General features: G+C 42.4%; 2 protein-coding genes across 2 annotated transcripts in view; both read right to left on the bottom strand.

Moving 5' to 3' along the window:
• Positions 1–701, bottom strand: part of INO80 (INO80 complex ATPase subunit) — a 65,886-nt gene extending 65,185 nt beyond the window's left edge. Inside the window, exon 1 of the mRNA XM_084287573.1 lies at positions 382–701. The gene's annotated coding sequence lies outside the window, so the exon portion shown is untranslated. The remainder of the gene's footprint in view (positions 1–381) is intronic.
• A 1,831-nt stretch (positions 702–2,532) lies between these two features.
• On the bottom strand, positions 2,533–22,224 carry EXD1 (exonuclease 3'-5' domain containing 1; the record flags this gene model as incomplete). Its single annotated transcript, XM_084287908.1, has 11 exons — positions 2,533–2,883; positions 8,651–8,842; positions 10,439–10,582; positions 14,531–14,611; positions 14,730–14,834; positions 15,906–15,992; positions 17,159–17,223; positions 18,531–18,667; positions 20,261–20,312; positions 21,338–21,406; positions 22,098–22,224. The coding sequence occupies 11 exons, from the start codon at positions 22,222–22,224 to the stop codon at positions 2,575–2,577; spliced, it is 1,368 nt and encodes a 455-aa protein (XP_084144034.1). The 3' UTR covers positions 2,533–2,574.
• Positions 22,225–22,245: the final 21 nt, after the last annotated feature.

Genomic DNA, 22,245 nt, shown 5'->3' with positions numbered 1-22,245 from the left:
GATCCGTGCCCGCGGGCACCGCCCGCTCCCCCCCCCCCACTCCCCCTCCTCCCCCTCCTCCCCCCCCCCCCCCGGTTCGCGCACGCGCCGCCGCCCCCCGCGCGCACGTGCGGCCGCAGGTGCCGGCGGCGCCCCACCCCCACCCCCACCCGCCCCAACCCCCCCCCCCGCGGCCCCGGTGCGGGGGATGGGGGGGGGTACCGGGGAGCCCCCCCCCGGCGCTGCGGGGCCCGGCGCCTTTAAGAAGAGGCCCGGCCGCCGCCGCCGCCGATGATGGGGGGGTGGGGGGGGGGCCTGGGCCTGTCCCCGCCGCTCGGCCCCGGCCCGGCCGCGCTGCCCCCGGTGCGGGCGGCGCGGAGGCGGCGGCGCCGCGCGGCTCACCTGGGCGGCGGCGGCGGCGGAGGTGGCGGCGGGGGGGAGCCGGCTCCGGCTGCGGGGCGGCGGCGGCGGGAGGGCCGGGGGCGTCTCGGGGTCCGTGCGCGCCGCTGGGCTCCGCTCCGCCCGGCCTCTGGCCCCGCGCTGCCGGGGCTGGCGCCGCCCGTGTCGTGGCGCGGGGCGCTGCCGGCTGCCGCCTCGCCAAGATGGCGCCCGCGCGGCTGCTGCTGCTGCTGAGGAGGAGGCGGCGGCTGCGGGCGCGGGGACGGCGGCGGCGGCCACTTTGGCTCACTGCGAGGAGAGGAGCAGGGACACGGGGAGCCATGGCGGGGGGGAGGAGAGGCGCCATGCCCAGGCCTGAACAATCGAGCCCCGCGCCGCCCCCCGCCGCCCCCGGCCCGCCGCCCGGCCCCGCCGCCCCGCCCGCGCCGCCGCCGCCTCCCCGCCGCCCCCGCCGCCCCCTCGGCGGGCCCCGGCCCCGCGGCCGGCCGGCGGGGGGCCCGCGCGCATCGATGCGCTCCGCCGCGCGATTGGTCGCGCCTGGCGCTGACGGAAATTGCCGAAGGGACTCGGCCGAAGCGGCCGGCTGAGCCGGCGGGTCTCGCGGGAGGCGGGGGAGCTCTCGCGATGCCTGCGGGACGCGGTTGGGGGGGGGGGGGCGCCGGAAGCGCAAGGCCGCGCTCGCCCTTGAGCCGCCGGAAGGGCGGGGGGGGAGCGGGAGGGGAGGGGGGCGCTGCCGGCGGGCGGCACCGGGGAGGCCCCGCGGGGACCCCCCCAGGGACCCCCCCAGCCCCGCGCGGCCCCCGGGGCTCCTTGAGGAGGCCAAGAGCAAGAGCGCGGCTCGGGCTCCCCCCTGGGAGGCCGCCCGTGGAGCTCAGGCTGGGTCCTGCACCCAGGCCGGCCCCGCCTGGGCCTCCTCGAAGCCCTGCACCCAGCGGCCCTCCCCGCCCGTGTCTGAGTCGCTGCCGTGGGCCCTGTTCTGAGGGGAGCGGGTGGGCCCAGGGGAGTGCAGCTGTGAAATGCGAGGCTCTGAGCAGCCCGCGTGTTCCACAGCGTCCGCCTGCCTAGGAAAGTCTGGTTCTAGATGAACAGTATGAAATCCAGTGCTGAGAAGGGGCCCATCTCCTAGCAGCCCAAGTGAAACAGACTCCGTCTCCACATAAAAACCTGTACGAAACTTGTTTCAAACCTGGTTTATTTTTTCTACAGCAAACTGCGACAAAGTACCTATACAATTTAGTTACAGAATACCATTAAGATTACACCAAAAAATGGTCCAAGACTCAGGCACTGCCTGCACGTCCTTTGTCACTGTGGCAGAGCACTATCAGCTGGAGAAGTTTTACTTTTACTGAATAACAGCCAAAGCAAGCACACCGAGAATAAACTGGTTTTGCTGTTATATCTTACTTTGAGGAAAATGCTAGACACCTTTGCAACTAATTTAACTGTTCTCCCGCTTTTAGAATACAGACACTTGTGCGTATACACACAGTAGTACTGCTGCCTTATCTACACGAGTCTAATAGAGTAGGGCTGACACACAATGCAACATAATAAGCAGAATGCTTCTTTTGTCAGCTAGCCTAAAATCTCCCTGAGTTGGCAGAAGAGTCCTTTTAGTAAGTACACCTCTGCCATTTTTGCCAGCAGAGCTGTTGATTAGGGCGGAATCCTTTGCACTCTCCTAAGTCTCTTGGCATATCTAAACAACAGCCACGCTTATCCGTGTATAAACCAAGCCCACGTTAGTTGGCCAGAACTCTTATGTTTTTTCCAAGCAAGCCCTTTCTAATCTCAATGAACAGACATGTTAGGAGCTCCCCTATTTAGATGTTTGGTCTGTGTGGGAGTTTTACATACACTGCAACAGTTGACAACAAAAGAACCAATACAACTGAAGACACTTCTCTAATAAAAAAAGTCAAGAGCAAAACCAGCTCATAAAAAAAAAAAAAAAAAAAAAAAAGATCTCAAAACAGATCTTGACAAATCACACAGCAGGAATTGCCTTTGCATTAGAGAGACCATCATTATTTCCCATCAACAACCTGTTTATCTGTCCTTTTAAAGAGAGGAGTTTTCCTTTGGTACTTCTACACGGGGAACAGCCCCTTTTCATTCATTTGGATGTCCTCAGATTTGCAATTTGAGCTCACCAAGTCACCTGTATCAAAGATTTTTTTTTTTTTTTTACAACTAGTTTGAAGTTGGTTTGAGGTTCTCCCACAGTCTTGCCACTTGATTTTGATTCTCATGCTTTTCCTGACAAAGTAGATCCTGATTGTTGAAGGATGTTCGACTCATTGCTCCATTTGGGGGAAGACAGTCCCTGTCATCTCTATGCGCCCCATCCTTCTGTGGATCGTTTTTCTCATTTATTTTCATGGCTGGCCTGATCAAAAGCCCATCCTCATTCATCCTGTAGTCTTTCACTGCTTTCTCCCTTCGCAGCTTCTGGTCGCCTGCCAGCTGACGCAGCTCCTTTGGCAGCTCCCTGCAAGTGGGCTGATAAGGGAAAAAGAAAAGAAAGAGAAAAGAAATCAAAACAATACATATGCATACACATGCTCTACTTTTGTTAATATCAGATAAGAGCTCCCTCTGTAATTAGCCAATGAAATAGAATAATCATCTCCCATTACATCTACTGAATGCATTAACTACCTGCAAACACTATCTTGGGGGGAGGGAGGGGGAGACACTCCTCTCCCTTTCAAAGGCAACCCAAAGATTAGGCCTGCTTTATTGTTTGTTCCTTTATTACGCAGATCTTCAAGATTTAAGTAATATTTTGCATATGGGATTTAGATTTCTCCTGAGATCTTTTGCACTATAAAGGTGTGAAGCCCCCATAGAGGCATGACCAGTTCAGGTTTCCTGGTAGGAGCCACTGTAAAGGCAACTTTTCTGGCTTTTCTTTAAAAACGTGGTATTTGTATCCTAAAAACAGATGTATATATATATTTAAAAAAAAAACAAAACAACATAGTTTATAAATCAATAGAACAGCTGCTTAGGAAGAACATGAGAAGAAATGCTCTCCTTAAAGGTTGGACTAGATGATCTTGGAGGTCTTTTCCAACTTGAATGATTCTGTGATTCCTTGACTTGGTTCTGAGCAGTGCATGGAACTCTGTACAAAACATCACATTTTCATTCATTTTCATTCAAAACCATTTGAGGATCTGCTATTAACAAGGACTGCAGTGCTCGCCGTGTTTGTAGGAACAACAAAAATATCCACAACTGCTTTCATCTATAGAAAGGGGAGTTACACATCAATAAAGAAGCTTGCTAACAAGCAGCCAAGCAAATTCAGTTCTAGCAGGTTGCATGGGGACAACTTCAAGACAACACACAGGCAGCACAGAGCAAACATTACTTAACGGCAAAACATCACAGAAAGTGAAAGGAAACCGGCAGGACTGCAGAGCAGGGGAACAGAAACTATTAAATAATTACCCTTCAGAACAGTGAAGCCCCATCCAAATGAAGAAATCAGGAAGGATGAAGTTGCAGAACAAACAAAAGGCAGGCCAGAAGAATTTAATTATTATTTAGCAAAAACAAAACAAAACTTTCTGTAAACACAAGAAGCACATAAAACATCAGCCATGCTGCTGGGCCAAGCGATGGTCAGAACACAAAAGCAGCACAGGAACAAACACAACATATTTTCACTTCTGCATTCAACATGAAAAAATGTGGAGGCTCCCACCCCAAAAACACTTGTTGTGTATCCAGAATGTTTCAGATTGTTGCATAAATATTTGTCCTGATACTTTAAACAGAAACAGCGAGGTGCATTTCACCCAAGATTCCTGGAACAGTGATGAAACAGCTGAACAAGCAACTGTAGTAACTTGCTTAAAACCTGCCTTGATATCCAGGGACTGGACGATGGTGCATGTTTAAAGACAGGCCAGGGGAAGACAGGGGAAAGCTTCATGCTGGTTCAGGCAGCTGTCAGTATGGGCACACTGGCAGAAACACCAAGAGCAGGAGAAGTAAAAATACAGGTAGGATACTCTATGGGAGTTATCGTAGCCTTTGTAAAGGAAAGCCATGCCTCACAAAACCTGCATCTAGAAGTCCGCACAGATCCAGAGGAAGGCAAAATAGTTCAGACAGCATTAAGAAAAAAAGCAGATGAAGCGCTTAGTTGCAAACCCCCCACCTTCAGGTCTGTTTAGCCAGAAGAACTTGCATCCAGCTTCCCGACTGCCACAACTGTGCTACAGTACCAAAGCTCTGCTTGTGAACAACCACCAGTTAAAGTGCTGCGCTTCTAAGAGATCACTTGCTTCTTAACACCAATGTGCTCCCAGGCAGCATTTGCTTCTTTGAATCTAAGTCCTACACATCAAAAGGCAGTGATACTTTCAAACCCCTAACCACATACAACAGAAATCTACAAGGACAATTGGAAATTTCACACACAGCTCCTGTACTAGCTTATTTCTAGAGACAGCACTGCAGAGGCACAGAAATCCATTTTACTTCATTTCTGCGTCCACAAAGAGAGTAGTTACTCCTGGCAGAAAGCAATGCTGAAAATACAGGAAATAGCAGAGACCCAGAGTTGGGAAATCTAGGATGAGCTCGCTCTCAGCGGTGAGGGAAGATCACCACTTGAGAAAGACAGAATCACACAGAATCACAGAATTTCTAGGTTGGAAGAGACCTCAAGATCATCAAGTCCAACCTCTGACCTAACGCTAACAGTCCCCACTAAACCATATCCCTAAGCTCTACATCTAAACATCTTTTAAAGACCTCCAGGGATGGTGACTCCACCACTTCCCTGGGCAGCCTGTTCCAAAGTCTAACAACCCTTTCGGTAAAGAAGTTACACTTTACAGCACAATTACATTCATCAGCCTAATTCACACCTATCTTTCCTCATCTTGTACTGGATGCAGCAACCCCTAAGGGAATGCAGTGACCTCGCTGCAGGGCAACTGAGGAGGCTTGGCTCTTTCTCCTTGATTATGCATGTTCACTTTTCCTTTCTTTTTCTGTTCCTGAGAATAGGAACAACAGAGGGCCCCACCCAGAGGCAGAATCTGCTCCCAGAAGTAGAATCCCCTGATTAGACAAAGAAAGGAGGGAGTTGCTAGTTGCCCTGATAGCCATTGTTCAGCATTATTCCTCAGTACTCAGCATTATTCAATTCACAGGCAACCTTGGTCTGGAAAGCCAAAACATCTTTTTCACCGCATGTATCCTGATACTGTTGTAAGACATACAATAGCTGTTGGCATGATGAATTTCTGGATGCAGCAGTGACCCAGGAAAGATTAGGAGGATGCTACAACACTAGTCTGAGCTGAAGTTCAATGGTGTCAGCTCTGATCTGGAAGCTGCAATTCACCATGGCAGCTTGTGCAAAATAACTTTATGGTCCCGGAGCATTCATGGGCTTTGCTGCAGTCCTGCTTCAGCAACTGAGGACTCACTTCTGGTTCTCCACGGTTGCCATAATGCATGAAGAGAGCACAGTAGACTCCTATTTCATGTTCTCAGAGTGTTTCCCCTGCACAGGTATTTACTTCAGAATCTAAGGAGATCCACTGTTTCTCCTGAAGTAGCATTAGAACTGCGTCAGATGATGCTTGGAGAACAAAGTCATCAAGCACAGGGACTCTGCTGCTGCTGGAGTCTGGCTCCAAGATAAGACAAGCTCATCATACCAAACTGCTGTACACCAGGAGTCCAGCAATGTTTTTGCTACAATGGTGATTGAACAGTTAGAAGATCTACATCCAGCAAATTCCAAGTAAAAATGGGCCCACTTTACTAATAAAGAAAGGCAGCTACATTGAAGAATTAGGATGTTGAACAATTAAGTACAGTAGACTAGAAGTTAACTATGGAAGGTCAAATAAGAAAGAAAGGACAATGTCCAGCCATGTATAAATCCTGCTAGATTCAGGTCACCTTTAAAAAAGAAAAAGGTAACTTCAAGAGGTTGACTCTCTTCATTCAGTGCTTTCAATCAGATTGCTCCATATTCTTTTAGTTGGTATGAGACCTCTTCAAGTGATATTTGGTAGAACTATATCCCAACTACAAGCCAGTAAATCCCACAGAGCTTAACTTAAATTTTAACTAGTCGGTATAAGAAGTAAAATAGCTCTTTTACAGTAAAAGGATTTTCCAAGTAGCTTTATACTTTAGCTCCACAAGAGAACCGGATCTGAATAAACGCTCTTTGATTCAGGGAATTAATAAACAGTCAGAGAAACTACAAGTTGCATAAAACTATTTATTATTTTTAACCAGATTTAGTTGAACTTGTCAACTCACAAAGGATGTCCTTAAAATTAACTTTGATTTCTTACTTCGTTGAAAAAATTCAAAAATATCAAAAAAAAAAAAAAACACAAACAAATAACAGAAAAAAAAAGCACCAAACCATGGAGGTTTGCTTGGGCTTTAAATACGTATCAAGCAGATTTTTGTTCTAGTATGGGACTTTCATCTGTGTGATCCTCTTACAAGATATAAAAAGGAAAATGATTAACAGTGAAATGATGGTAAAAATGGCTATTCTTACTGTCCATACTACAAGATTCCTAAAGCAACTGCAAGTGTGACCATCAGATGTGATATTAAATAAGCCTTAAAAATGCCATTTGAAATGCTCATGATCAAATTAATCCCTTGGCTAATCTTATGCAGTAAATGGATTTAAGAAAGGATTGGCTTCAGCAACTGTTAACCTGACTACTGTTTGAAAATTCTACAAACAAATAGCCCAATGTTAAGTAGAATTACTCTGTAATCCTTTCACTTCTAAAAAACATTTCTTTTCCCCTCTAAAATGCATGCAAACATAGGACAGATACACTGGAAATTCAGATGTCACGCTCATTTTTTTCAATGAGGTATACACAACCTTCTGTTTTTGAAAACTTCTTTCAAAAGAAAAGGTTTTCAGATATGATCTGTGAAGCAACTGTGACCTCTTGTGGTTATCTACATTCATCTCCTCTTAAATCCTCACTAATGGGATTTACTGCTCTGAGCCCTTACATAGTTCTCAAAGGATTCAAGTCTGCACTCAAGTGCTTTGTTAAACCAGGGCAAAGAAACAGATAAACCTGTCCCTTAAGATAGACCTGTATTCACTTTTCCAAACAAATATTTCAAGGTATTTACAACCGCAAAAATGAGCTAATGACATGATCTAATCATGTTAGTTCAGTCTCCTCATGATGAATGAAGATGTCTGGCAACTTACCTTTTGCTCTATCTTAACAGCAGCCATATCTTACATAGTTATTACAAGCCCTGCTAAGATTTCTTCACTAAAGACACTGAAAAAGACCACACCATCACCACTGCCTATTTGGTTTGCATGGAACTTTCTTCCCATCAGTGAAGAAGGTCAAGTTCCTTAACCAAAAATCCTGCACCCCACCACCTCTATAAATGAAGAGGGAATTACTGAAGTGTCTGCCATACAAAAGCCACTAAAAGTTATCTGGACAGCAATACTACTGGCTCTACGTAACCAAAGATGAAAAGTGTTACGTGACTGGATTTTTTAGATAACTCAGATGACAATAGATTTGAAAGAAAGAAGTAACTCATGTCCTTACAGAAATAAAAACCTTTGGGCAACAAAACATAACATTTCTCAGAAACACACAGGATATTCAAATAACTCAGCAGTAAGGGTGAACAACTGGAGAAAAAAAAAAATTAACAACTTTTGGGGAGTAAAACTTCTTATCAAACCAAAGCAACTCTGGCAGCTCCAAATAACACCCACTTTGCAACTGCCTGTTGCTCTTCATGTCCACAAACACACGTACCCTCCACTGAGCCCAGAGGTTTTCAAACTCAGATCAGAATGAACAGAAGGCACGCGTCCATTCCTTAACAGTTGCAGCTCACCACCCACAGTACTAAGTTAACGTGCATTTGTGCAAATAGACTGACGTGAAAGGCAGGCAGATCACAGAATCACAGAATCTCTAGCTTGGAAGAGACCTCAAGATCATCAAGTCCAACCTCTGACCTAACGCTAACAGTCCCCACTAAACCATATCCCTAAGCTCTACATCTAAACATCTTTTAAAGACTTCCAGGGATGGTGACAGACACCATCACTTCTGCTGCTGTGCTCTAGAAGCAAGATGTGGCATGAAGTAGGGTGCACAGCTGCAGAAGAGGAAGCTAATTTAACTATGTCCTCCAGAGTTCATCCATCAGAGCCTTAGATCACATTACCAGGCCGAAACACAAGCTAGGACATACCCACCTTTGTGCTCCTAAGGTGATCTCCAGATCCATTCCGATAAGCATTTAAGTAATCATTCACCACAGCTGTTAGGTCAGACATCAAATTATCCATTAGAGATGAGTGGACCATCAGAAGGTACATAGCCTTCAGAGCAAGTGCTTGAAGCAGAGAAGGTGGAAAGGGTCTCAAGAACCATATATTGGGATTCTCCTGTGTATCCCAATACAAATGAAAACAGTTATTCCAGTAGCAAGAATTATAACAAAACTTTTCATCACGTTCTACTGCAGTTTAAACAATATTGCCAGATCCTGATCTCTATTTCAGTACTACTGAACGCTTGCAGTTTCTAAGGCCATCTGCATACAACCCTGGGGATATCAGAGAAGAGGAGGAACTCTGGGAGGAATTACTTCTTAAAAAACAACAGAAAAAACAACGTACACCTACTACAGTGTGTAAAGCTAGGTTGTCTCTCATCTGTCTAAAACAAGGTAGGAAACTAGCTGCATCTTTCAAAGAGTGAAACCTAAAGATCAAGTTGGAAAAAAATCTCCCATCAGGGAAGCAGCCAGGGATAGGAACAATTTCAGTCAGCACAACTGAAACTAACTCTCATGTTCTGTAAGTCCCAGTGAAGCAGCATGACCATGATACTGTGAGCAGAAGTATCGCTACAGTCCCTTATGGTGGTATACTTACTATACACGTATTACACAGTCATTTTTTACTTTTCATCTTCAGACCAATAGAATGACTTGTGAAAGCTAAACATGGAAGGCAAGCCTGTTGTCATTTGGCTTAGATTTGCCATACAGAATTCTCTAAAATGAAATTCTGACAGACGCTATTGGAATTCAGACACCAAAGTAAAAAATAAAGATGTGTTCAAATTTGAGATTTCACTGAGCAGCTATCAGTTTAAAAATAATTTGCCTGAACAAATTATAGCCATATCAAAAGATATATAATTGAGGCTTTTGATGAAAACTTCCTATCAATGAATAGATTGTGCAAAACCACTCAGATTTACTCAGGAAGTTACAAAACTAGTATAAAGGCAGAAAAAGATGGTCTGGCAGAACAGAGCTTGTTCCCATTCACAAAAGAAATCCTGTCTGCATAGCGGGGTCTCATTAAGTATCTAGCTCCTCCCATATTTAACAGTATCTTTGGAAGTCCTCCTCCCAGCCCCCTCAACTAAAAGAAAGGTCAGGTGATTAAAAATTCAACAAAGAGATATCACACCTGGCACCAGCCTATTTACATGCTATTTATCCAGGTTACACTCCCCAGATCTTGGGAACTTCTTGCCTATTAAGACTTTCCTTGCCTGTCCCTCTCTGAAAGATTAACAAAAACACGGACAATTATATAGCAAATGACACTGAACTGTGCTGTTACTCTCATTTTTCCATTCTCGCAGTGCTGGCTAGAGTGTTTCCTCTTTCCCTACATGACTCAGGGTTCATTTTACCCAATTTGTTCTTTTGGAGCTAGGTTTCAGAATTAGTCAAGTATATTAAGATATCCAGACCATTTTTTACCAGTTACGCAAAACTTCTATTGCACAAGCTTTGTGTTTCTTCAATACTCAATTTCAAATGTATTATTAGGAAATACTAGCATAAGCATTGACGGGAGCTGAAGCATGCATCTGTCTCCCAAATGACTATTACGAAATGTCCTTAACTACAGCAATTTGACTACTAAAGAGTGCCATGCTCTTAAAAAAAAAGAATCTGAAAAGGGGCACAGCACAGCTCACAATTCAGTCTTCAGAGGTGCCTCACTGAATCAACTCACTGAAGCCACTTCCTGCCTGCACTTCATGAGGGCATCCCATTTGGAAGGTATCTTCAAGTGCTGCATCAAACACTCCTGCAACGTGCAGACACGGTGTGGAAAGTAGCCACCTGTTGCCATTGAGAACTGCAGAACATCAGCCACCTGTGATGGAAGAGATCAGTATGTCCTCCCCAGTGTCTGCTGAGCAAAAGCAGAGAATGTGGAGATTTGACAGAGGGGAAGCATATTACAATACAAAAAATATACTGCAGACACATTAATCCTCATTTTGACTGTATACAATTGCAGAAGTAGTAGTCTGACTCCTTAAAGCCATCAAGTTAAATGAAGAGTAAATCAGGTTATAAGAATGATTTCTCCAGACAGCACATTAGGAATAGTATCAGAAGAGAGTAAGCACACAGTGATACTTCCCCTACTTCTTGTTGCTTTTTTTTTTTTAAACACAAAGTAGTGATGCAATGCAAGGAAAACACGATGAAAGAATATGTAAATGGTCTAAAACCTTTTGACAAAAAACTGATTTTGCCAGTAAAACTTATCTTTGACAGCATACAGACCCAAAACTGAAAGAGACAACAACCTACAGCAGTAACTGCATGGCATATTTTTTGCTTGTTTCCTATGCTGGTTTTATCCTTTTTACACCCTTCACAGTATCAGGCTCCAATTTTTGCTACTAATTAGGGAACACTAGGATGACTGGGACTATTTTAACAGGTGCAGAGCGGTGACAATGGAAAACAAAAGCTTGGAAGAGAGTCTACCCACCAGGGAAGCAGAGAAGAGAAACTGAAAAGGCTAGATCCACCTTCAAAATCTAATACTTGAGTGATGCATCGTTAGAACCAAGTTCTCAGACTTTCTCTCCTACTCAAAACCCCAGACTCCTACTCTGGTCCTCTGGAATCCCCACTGACCTCTCATAATCCTTGTCTCCTTTCTAACTTTGTTACGAAACCTGAAGCCAACACTCTTAATGCAAGTATCTACAGACCTGCCAACAAAACCTGGAGTTTACATGCTAGCCCAGTTTTACTGCAAACGTTACAGCTGAAGCTGCTGTTTGAGCTGTTCTACCAGGAGCTGTCCATGTGCTATCCAGACCAGGCCATACAGCGCTTTACAGCCCCAGTCCAACCCCTGCAATGGTGACAACAGGATTTTCTAGCTTTGACTTCTTCTGGCCACTTACACTGAGTGCAAATTCCAAGACTAGCCCCCCAGTTCCTGACTTATCTAAGTCTTTTAACTTAACTAAGTCTTTTGAAAATACATCTATTTTCCCATCCAATAGCAAAGGCAAACAAACTGGTATGATTTACTACTGAGTAAAGCTGACTCTAAGGCATCAGCTGCCTTCTCTGGGAGAGAAGCCATGTATTTACTGTGCTTATCAGAAGAAAGCAGTAAGCAAATCCATTTACTGAATTCCCAAGGAATAAAAGCTTTTACTAAAGTATTATGAGGAAGATGAAAAATGCTAGTGCACCACAAGTAGAACAAGCCATCTTGGACTAAGGAAAGAAATGATGTCAGACCTCCGATGCTCTGTAGCAGAACAAAGGATCTAGGACTGCCTATACTTCTGGTATGCTGACTACGTTGCTGTAGTCCAAAGAAGTCTACAAGCATCAGCTAAAAAGTAACAGTATACATGGAGAAAGGAACTGCAGTAATCCAATCTGATTAATTCACTGAAGACAGGAAAATTAAGACCCAGTGAAAGCTGACTTTCACTGGTTTGTAAGCACAAATAACCAGGTAAAGAGGGAGTTTCCATCATTTCTTACTGAACAGACCTTTTTACTGTACCTCTGACCACTAAAAACTCATTTGGCTTTTAGCTCTCAATGGCCAAATGCAGATGAAGAGGAGCCTCAGGAAAGACCTTCTGAAGCAGTCAGTTATTTTTACTCAAAGTCAAGATAAAGACTTTCAAATCTATGGAGATGAATATTCCATTCCTCCAGAAGGTTAGAGAGGGAATTACTAGTTTTTTTTTTAAAAAAAAAAAAAAAAAAAAAAAAGTCAATGCTTTCCAAACAAGAAGATAATAGACTTAAATATTTAAACAAAAATGCAGTCTATTCATAAAAAGCCTAATCTGAATGCACAAGATTAGAAAACAAACTTAACAATGAAAACAGTGTTTTAGCTATCACTGAACTCTCTCAGAAAATCTTAGTCATTGCATGCTAATGGCTTGGATTCAAGGGCAGAAACTGACTACTACATGCTAAAGAGGTGTGTACTTGTGTTGATCTGTGGAACCAGACCACAAATACATCACTTTCACATTTTATGATTAAACTTAGCATGAACCTCTGTTTTATGGACAGTCTCAAGTTGTTGTCCTTTCTTTATTCTTCTGGTACACACATCTAAGAAGAATTGCATTATTTCATTTAATTGTAAACAACTATGCAGCCAACAACATTTTAAAAGAGGCAGAGATTTCAGCGCATGAGAATGCTCTAATCTGATGGTGCAGCACAGAAGAGTCTGAGAAGGCAGCATTACGGATGCGCATTAGAAACCTTTCACTGATGTGCACTACATGTATATTATTACAAGCAACAAACAGTTACAGCAACTGGCCAAACCATGGGTAAAACTTCTCAAATGATGCAGGCAGAATCCCATTTAAACCAGAATTCTTCAATTCACTGCTGTGTTTTTAAACAGTCTCACTTGCACGTGCACTTGTGTACGCAGCCTGCTCCAATTTTAAGAATTGCTTCTCAGTGTTAAGTGCTTCACAAAGAGCCTCTGTGAGAGTTTGCTCACAGGAATTTCCCAGTTACTGTCTCCAGACAGTAGATGACAAAAGTAGATGACAGCTCCATACTGCAATTACAGGCACACTTTAGGGCAGTCAAAACCAAACTGCTCCCCTAGCTTACTTATATTGGATGTATGATTCAGACTCAGATCAATGGATCAGAGTAATTGAATCTAAGCCTAAAGATCTATTAATGCAAGAAAAGCATGCATGTCAGCTCACACTGAAACAGAACTATGAGAGCCATTTATGGGCCTCAGAGGTCCTAGCATGGGTCGGTCTGGTTAGGTATTTCCACTGTACCAGTTACATGTTCTAGGCAGCACAATTGCCTAGTTAATATATTAGCAGCACTGGTAGGAATTTTCTTCTTGACCTTTTTCATGCAGTCAAGATTTAACACTGACATTGATTGATACTTGATTTGTAGTAGAACACTAAAAATTTTTAGGGGCAGAAGGCCAAACTAACATCAGAGAGGGACTGAAAGAAAGTTTTGTTGTATAACATTTACTATATAGCCCAGACTAGGACTTTGAAGAACTACTACAGACAGTCATGTTTATGACATGAAAAATCAGTGCACACACAAGGACAAGAATAACACACCCACACCCACTACAAACAATGATAGCCATTTTGTTATTTTCTTCTCTGAAAAGGCTCTAATTTTCCACTTAGTCATGCAACATTTTAACTACCACAATTACCAGAGCTAGCACTAGCAAAAGCAAAGATTTTTGTGATTATCTGGCCTATACTCTCAATTCCACAACTGTGTTTATTAACAGACACTTCCATTCCTAGATACCTGTAAGCCTGACTGTTTTCTGCACTTGTGAAAGGGTCAGAAAGGGTAACCAGAAATATAAAACACAAGTCTATCTGGCTCCAGTTAAAGCCACAGTAGCATCAGGTTGTGCCAAGTTTTATCAAGACCCATTAACATATATTAAAAAAAAAATAATAATAAAAAAATGCTGCTAGTATTAGATATTAACAATCTCTTAAAATGGGGATTTAGAGATACCCAAAACACCTCTCATAGATTGATGCTTCTTTTGACTAAGATAAAAGCTTGTTCTGTGAAAAACTAGTATTTTTAATCTATTCTGGTCTACACAAGACAAGCTCTAAATAGCAGCCTTGCCTGGCAATTCTTACCTGGAATGAAAATACATTTAGAAGGCTCAACTATCACCACATTCCACTGACATTAAACCTTCCTTGAAAGAAGGCTCTGAATAAGGCTCAGTTTTCTCTCATCAAAACTTTTGTTGCCAACCAGAGTATGTGAAGGGTACCTGTGTATCAAAGACATTGCAGAGAAGGACGCTGTACTGGTGAAAAAGGCAGTCTGAGATCCAACGGCAGTCATGTATGACCTGGAGCAAGAAAGAGCTGTCAGACAAACCTGTATCCAACTGCAATTTTTCTGGTAATCGTTACACCTATATGGAACCCCTCCTACCTCAGATGTTCTCACACACCCTTAACCCTTACCTTCAAGATGTTTTCATCTTCCAGCACCATCTGTAATCCATTTTTGAAAGCTTGAGGTCCCAGAAGGAAAATATCAAACAGAAAAATACGGCTCTTTGTTGCTATCTACGACAAATTGAGTTAGAAAGAAGATGAGTGAGAGAGACAAGAACAATGGATTTTAAGGTAGGAGAAAGCGCACTGTCACATACAAGACAACCTTATATACAAGTACACATTAAGCAGCACACTTTCAGTTTCCTTAATGCTAATCTATGAGAAAGACTTGCTTTTTTCAGAGATAACTCAAAATAATTAGGAAAAACGACCTAGTAGTCTACTATACACATTTAAAGGTAGCATTTTGCTGCATTTTAAGAGCAAGCCCTATCCAAAGCACTTTGCATAAATTCCTACATGTACCTCAATGTCATTTCTAAGGAATCCGATCAAGAAAAAATATTGTTCCCATGACATCCCTTTAGGTGTCAAAAACTGCTACAAAAAAAAAAAAAAAGGACATTGTTTTCCACTACACCATTCAACATAGGCCATAACATTTAGATGTTGTCTATTCTCAAACTCATAATGGCTTAACAAAAGCTGATATATGAATACAGTTTAGCCATGCCAAAGCAAACATTCTGTAGACACTTACTTCTGCAAGTTTGAACTCCCACACAAGTTTTTGCTTTGGATTAACCACGCCCACTTTAAACCTCCTTAAAAATAAACCAGGATACTTTTGAGTATATAAAACAATATTAATTTCCATCCCTTCCTGGTCAGATATTTATATCATCAGAGCTAATCAAGATATTTTATCATCTTTAGCTGCATTTTACTTCTCCAGTTATATTGGCATTGTGATTAGGTGGGTTTTGCAGTTTTTCCATAGGCAACAGCTGTACTATTGTACTACCTCTACCTCTATTCAAGTAAATAAAGATGGCAAACCAACCAAATTATTTGTTATATACAAATATATGTGATATACAAGTAATTATTATATTGCCTTACAATGGCATAATTCTTCCTGTAACAGGTAGTGCATGAAAACACTTAATTGTCTTGACGAAAATCATATCCCTTACCAAAAGAGTCACATTAGTACATCTTAAGCACAGGCTAATCCCCAAACATTTATTAGTTTTGCATCCATTTAGGGGCACATCTGGGGAAACACCTGCTTCTTACCTGAAGCCAGGAGAGTTTTCCATGACGACATAAATTAACACCTTCTCCAACTACACTAACAACACGCTGCTGTTTCAGGTGTAGCACCTAATGAAAAACAGGGACAAAAATAATCAGTGCCAGAGAACGATAAGCAGAAGGACAAATAGTAAAGCTGGATTTTTCTGGTCACGATCCATATGTAAGGTAAATACAAATCAGGAACACAATGAATCCTGTGGATATAGCGATCCAAACAGATGCAGTATCAGTCCAGTTACAGATAGATAGCTGGGTATTCTGCAACTAGAAACAACACATTTAATAGAGATCATTAACTAAAGATTATAAACTCCCCGTATCTCCTCAGAAGAAATTCTCTTAACTAGGTTTAAGAAACTTCCTCAAGATCACAAAGAAGGCGTTCCTGTTAGATAAAAACAGGAACTCATCTTCTAAGGTATTCAGATAAACCTGTTACCCTCACAGAGGCAAGAAGTTTCAAGAGAATTAAGATAAATTAACCCATACTGCACATGCTGCATAAGAGTGGCAGAAATAAAAAGTCAGCTTCTTTTTCAAGCAAAAAATAAATTAATCTGTAAGCAGGGAAATCTTGCCCTGTGGTAAAAGAGGTTTTTCCTCTGTGTGCACTCTCAATTTATCATAATAAAAACCCAAATCCCAGATGATGTAACTGCAAGAGAAAATGGCTTGGAAGGCATAGCATTGCTGGTCTAAGTCAGACCTAAAAATACTATTAGGTTCAATAAATCTATCATGGGTTCTGAAATTCTTCCTACCACATCCAGACGCTTCTGAAGTTCTAAACACCCATGAAAACGATTCCCTCTCCAAACACCAACAATTCCTCATGTTGTTCTCTTTCTAAAGAAAATAATTGCTCACTAACTAGTAATACTGACTCCTCATCACAGTTTACAGGTGAAACATTCTGAAAACAGCAACCAGCACACAATGGTACAAATTCGTATCTGCTACAAACTCATGTGCACTGCACTCTTTCCCTGCATGTACGTGTATGTACAAGTTAAATATACTTTAAGACCACCAGTGACACACCATTTCTACTTGACTTAAGAAGTCAGTTACTACTTATTACTGAATTTTCATTACAGCCTGCAGAAACAATTTCCAATACAATACCTCATGGAGCAGTGCTCACCATCTTGCACCTAACAGCTACTGACAAAACAAACAGAATGGGCTTAAAAAGTCATATATGCTGAGCAAAAGCTTTAGTTAATACTTACTGCTGGGCCAAATTTCTGCTGGAAGCAGTCAATAACTGTGTACTCTACCTTCTCTTCTTCTTTCTCTAAAATGAAGTTAAAAAAGCATTAGAAGCTTCATCTGATTGAATGAACTCTGCACAGAGTATGTATTTCAGTTATATAATCGCTCTACTTCTCTGGTTTAGCTTCTCAGCTCTTCTCTACTCCCTGAACACATCCAAACAGACCATAGAATCACAGAATGGTTTGGGTTGAAAGGACCTTAAAGATCATCTGGTCCCAACCCCCCTGCCACACGCAGGGACACCTCTCACTAGACCAGGTTGCTCAAAGCCCCATCCAACCCAGCCCTGTACACCTTCAGGGATGGAACAGCCATAACTTCAGGTTCAGTTTACTGAACTGTCTGCTTCAGATATACGTAGTCTTGAGCATGAGCCAAAATTCTAAATTTTTCACAGAAATACTGACTGTTCAAAAGTTGCAGTGTTTTGTTTTGTTTTGTCTTTGTGATGTATAAAGAAAATAAAGATTTCAGTTCAAGAAACTGCATCTGTTAACAGAGGGCTAACAGAATTTAAGCCAGATTTTAGTATTTCAGAACACCTGCTTAACCAAGTCTAATGAACAGATAAAGGGCTTTCAAAAGATTTTCTTTCCTTTTAAGTAAGATGCAAACATTAATAACATGCACCCATGACAACACAAGGACAGTCTTCCAAACTCTGAAATAACATCTTATTGCAAAATCACATGACAACATTTTAAAAGGCTCTCCCAGAGTACATCAGTCTCACTCATTTTCTTCCCCCCCTCCCAGGCAAAGGCAACCGACCTTCCTTTAGCCTGTACAGGCCCTGCATGCCTGTCACAGCTCTATGTGAACAGGGCGAGCCAACTGTGTTTTAGATCTGCACCTGTGGGTGTGCATACAGCAGGAACCGCTCAATCAAATCAATGCAAGTGCCTTCCAAGCGTAACAGCCAGTGCAGTACAGAACAGCAAGAGTCTTAGTGAGCTTTCACTTATTTGTCGTGCCATGTACATTTCAGGTACAAGGATAAGATTAAACAGCCACCACAGAGGAATGCTCACTGGCTGAAGCGCTTGACTTCTCCAAAAATCAGTTATGCTGCTCAGCCACTTTTACAGCTGATGAGAACCACAGGATTAACATTCTGGAAAGCAAACAAGTTTTTCTGATGTTGTGTACATATTTGCAGGCAAAAGGCATGTGTGCTGATACCGAGCTCTGTGCCTATCTGCCTGTGACCACTGTTCTTTCAGAATACAGCCTGTCCAGATACAGGCGAGCCAAGAGCCCACAGCTTTGGGGGAAGATCCTGTGTGACACACACTAACTACATTGCTTGACTAATATTCATGTTACCTGAGAGGGAGTACTTTAAGCTATTCAAGGCTCTGGGCTGGCTCTCGGGGAAAATGCCTGGAGAACTCCATGGGCTACAATCTGCTTGTTCTGTGTCTGCTCCTTTGTCCCCATTCCCCTCAGCAGCTGAAGTGCACCTGCAGGAGCAAGACAGCCATACATAGCACAAAAGTCAAAACATTACACATTTCACCAGCATGGATATTTTAATAAAGAAAATAATTCCATCCAACACCATCTACCTGCATCTAGACAATAAACTGCTGCACTGATGCAACTTCCTAACCCCATGTACATGATTCTTATGGGAGACTTTGAAGCTAACCCACTACATGGTTATTTTGCTCACAGGATCTTTATTTCACATGAAATTTCAGATTTATTTCTAAAACTAAAAGGTGAAAACAGAACCTGAACAGATTCACCACAAAGGTCAGCAATGAAGGTTTAAAGAGAAGAAAGAGCTAAAAGTACCATGAATGAAGTACCTGATCTAAGCCCGAGAACCACACAGTTGAAAAATCTGCAAACTTTTAAACTGAAACTTTAATATTCGATCCATTATTTAATCATTATAATCACCCTCTGATTATAATCAGAGGTTTCAGTTTTCAAGTAATCAGGTTTCAGTTACAAGTTGGATTACAAGTTAATAGATCAGTAAAACAGCTTTACCCACTGAAACTTTACTATAATCAAGCTGAAGTTATTACATATTTAGTAGAGATGGTAGCACATCGAGGCCAGAAATTGACGTTTCAGTAAGGTGAATGTTTACCAACTCACGTATAAGATTTCTAAATTCTTAAACTCTAATTTCTAAAACAGGACAATCCGACATCAAGAGCACTTTACTGTGAAATACACCTTATTAGTATAAATTTCTGTGTACTGATATAAAACCCTCCCATTTTGATTATAGAGCTCCTACAGTGTATATCCCTACCTCAATATAATAAAACATAAAAATAACTCTTTATTTATAAAAATAAATGATCAACACTTAGATGTAGCTGAAAAATCTTGCATCTAAAATGGCATATTAAAAGATTAGTGCAAAAATAAATCTGTCACACAAGTGAGCACAGTATGTATGTTATTTGACAGAGAAGAAGGAGACGAGGCAGCAGCAAACAAGACAAGTGCTGCTAATCACAATTCTATGTGCTAACTATATTTTAAGGACTATACAATAGATATCTCTTCATTCCTACTTTTCTTAGGAGAAAAAAAATAAATACATGTGGTTTTGTGAGAAGACCCAAAGCAAAGCCATTTAAGAGCAGGACACTGTAGAAGTCTGAAACATAGCCTTACCAGCTTCCTAAAGTCATGTTTATAAACATTTTACAGCATGTATATAAACATAACTTCCATGTACAATTCGCCTTTAACTATTCAGGCAGAAGAAATGTTCATGGGAAACCCTCCCTGAAACCACAAGCTGATCTGCAAACAAACCATGAAAATTATTCTACTCTGGAACATTAATGGGAACTAAAAAAAAATAATAATAAAAAAGGAGAAATACTAAGTTATAGTTTGAAAGAGTCTTTTAAACAGTGGAGGCCTTCTACTCATCACCTTATTAAACTCTTTAGAGCAAATACAAACTTTACACAGCTGGGTCTGAACATCTGTAAGATATTAAATGCAGGTGGTGCCTCCCCTACCAATTGCATTCCTATCCCCATCTCCTACCACAAAAGGATGCAGGCATTTCAACATACTCAGACAGCACTGTTGCTCCATTCCCTGAATCCAGTTCATCCAGCACTTCCACTACAATAGAAATAAACAATTTATATTCTGCTGCTGACAAGCAACTTTCAGGAAATAACAAGTGTTAAAAAAGGAGAACTATAATGAATGATAAACAGCATAGGACAGACATATATACAAGAAAAGAAAACAAACTCAAAATACAGCTTAAATATTTTTAAATTCACTCTGATGTACAACTTATATAAAATAGCTCATATAAGTAACTTACAAAAAAGGTATCAGAACTTTAATATTTAAACAATAAGCAGTGGGCTTAGCATCCCACCAAAAATGAAGTCAATATTGAACTACAACTAATTATGCTACTTACTATTAAAAACATAAAACAGTACAGATATAAAAACTACAATGGAAAAAGGCAGATGGACACACGTAAGTACTTGATAAGCTGCCTTCTAACTACTTTCCCCTCAGCACTTTGCCCTTTGTCCCCAAAGCAAAACTTGATAGCAGACGCCCATAGAAATAAATGCATAGGACCTTTAAACACTATAAACTTTTTTTTTGAGTAATTCTGTATTTTATGACTAGTGAATCACAGAAAAAGGCTCACATAAGCAGACCACTTAGTGGAGATTCCTTTCACCTGTGCAAGTAAAAGCAGAACCAAATTAACTAGAACTTTCAGCAATTTAACTTCCTAGCACAGAACATCTTGCACTTGTAAGAGAATGCACAATAAACGTGTAATTACGCCTTCCACCTTCAGGAAGTAAACAGGGAGCATGCATAGCTCAACTTCCTGATTGTTATTTCCATTAGTGGTCTTACTGAACTTTATTAATTAGCTCATCTACTTGTAAGCCTTAATGCAGTACAGTCACAAGACCTTCATGAAGCGTGCGATTACTATTTCACTAACAGGTAACTGGGGAACAAAAGGAGTGTGATTTCTAAAACATTCTGATTCCTACTGACTTTAGAAAAAAGTTGTGCAACTGAAGACTCCAGCAGTGACCAAAACTGAAATGCTGAACCAAGTGTCCATGATCCCCGTGTCTTAACACACATTAGGGCCTCACCACTGACTATTTCATGTTCAAAGAACAGCTTTACTCCTGGGGTGCTTCTGCCAGTTTCCAAGTTCTTCACTGCAATCAGGGAGTAGAAAAAATAGGTTATGTCAAGTTCTGCTGTACAGGTAAAAACTTAGCACTTACTCAACAAAGCAAGAACAGAAGACCAGCTAGTTCTATTAATTACAATAGTCAATAAAATGGGGATTTTAAAGGACAGTATGTTCACTCTACATAACAGCATTTCCATACAATTACTCCGCGTGCTTAACAGGACAGACTCTTGGGCTGCTATACCCACATAATCTCGAACCAGAGAGCACAGGCAGATCCAGCTACTTTTATCTCAGCTTTAAGGCTGTGTTTTATTTATCCCAGGGCTGTTTAGGCTCTGGGGAACCACACACATGCGTTGCGGCGGGCACAGCAAGTGCTGGGCAGGCTGTGGGCTGGAGGCCTCACACGCTGTCCCTGGGCAGTCCCTGCAGAAGTCACCCACGGCTATTTTCAGACCAAGGGGTTCAAACAGCAGGGGACAGGAGCGTCAAACACCGCTTTTAACGACAGAACGAGTTACTGGTGCTTGTCCCCCAGAAATCAGGCTCACATAGATCTGCTTTCCTCACAAAAAAAAAAAAAAAAAAGGAGCGGGAGCCCCCCAGGCATAGCCGCCCCAGGGCTGTGAGGCACCAAATGCCCACTACAGCGCCTCAGCCTCCAGCCCCACACCAAGCCGGGGCGCTGGGGAACCACAGGCGGCCCCGACCTGTCCGCAGGAGCAGCCTCCGGTCGGGGCTGAGGTAGTGCAGCACGCCCTGGAAGGCACCACCACGCACAGTGAGCCTGACGGGCTTGCCCAGGGCAGCACCGAGCTGCGGGCTGCTGAGCGCCATGAGGGCGGTGCGGTCCCGCCG

The sequence above is a fragment of the Netta rufina genome, assembly GCF_964035555.1.
Source record: "Netta rufina genome assembly, chromosome: 5".
NCBI classification, from domain to species: Eukaryota; Metazoa; Chordata; class Aves; order Anseriformes; family Anatidae; genus Netta; species Netta rufina.
This window is presented reverse-complemented; position numbering and strand designations above follow the sequence as displayed.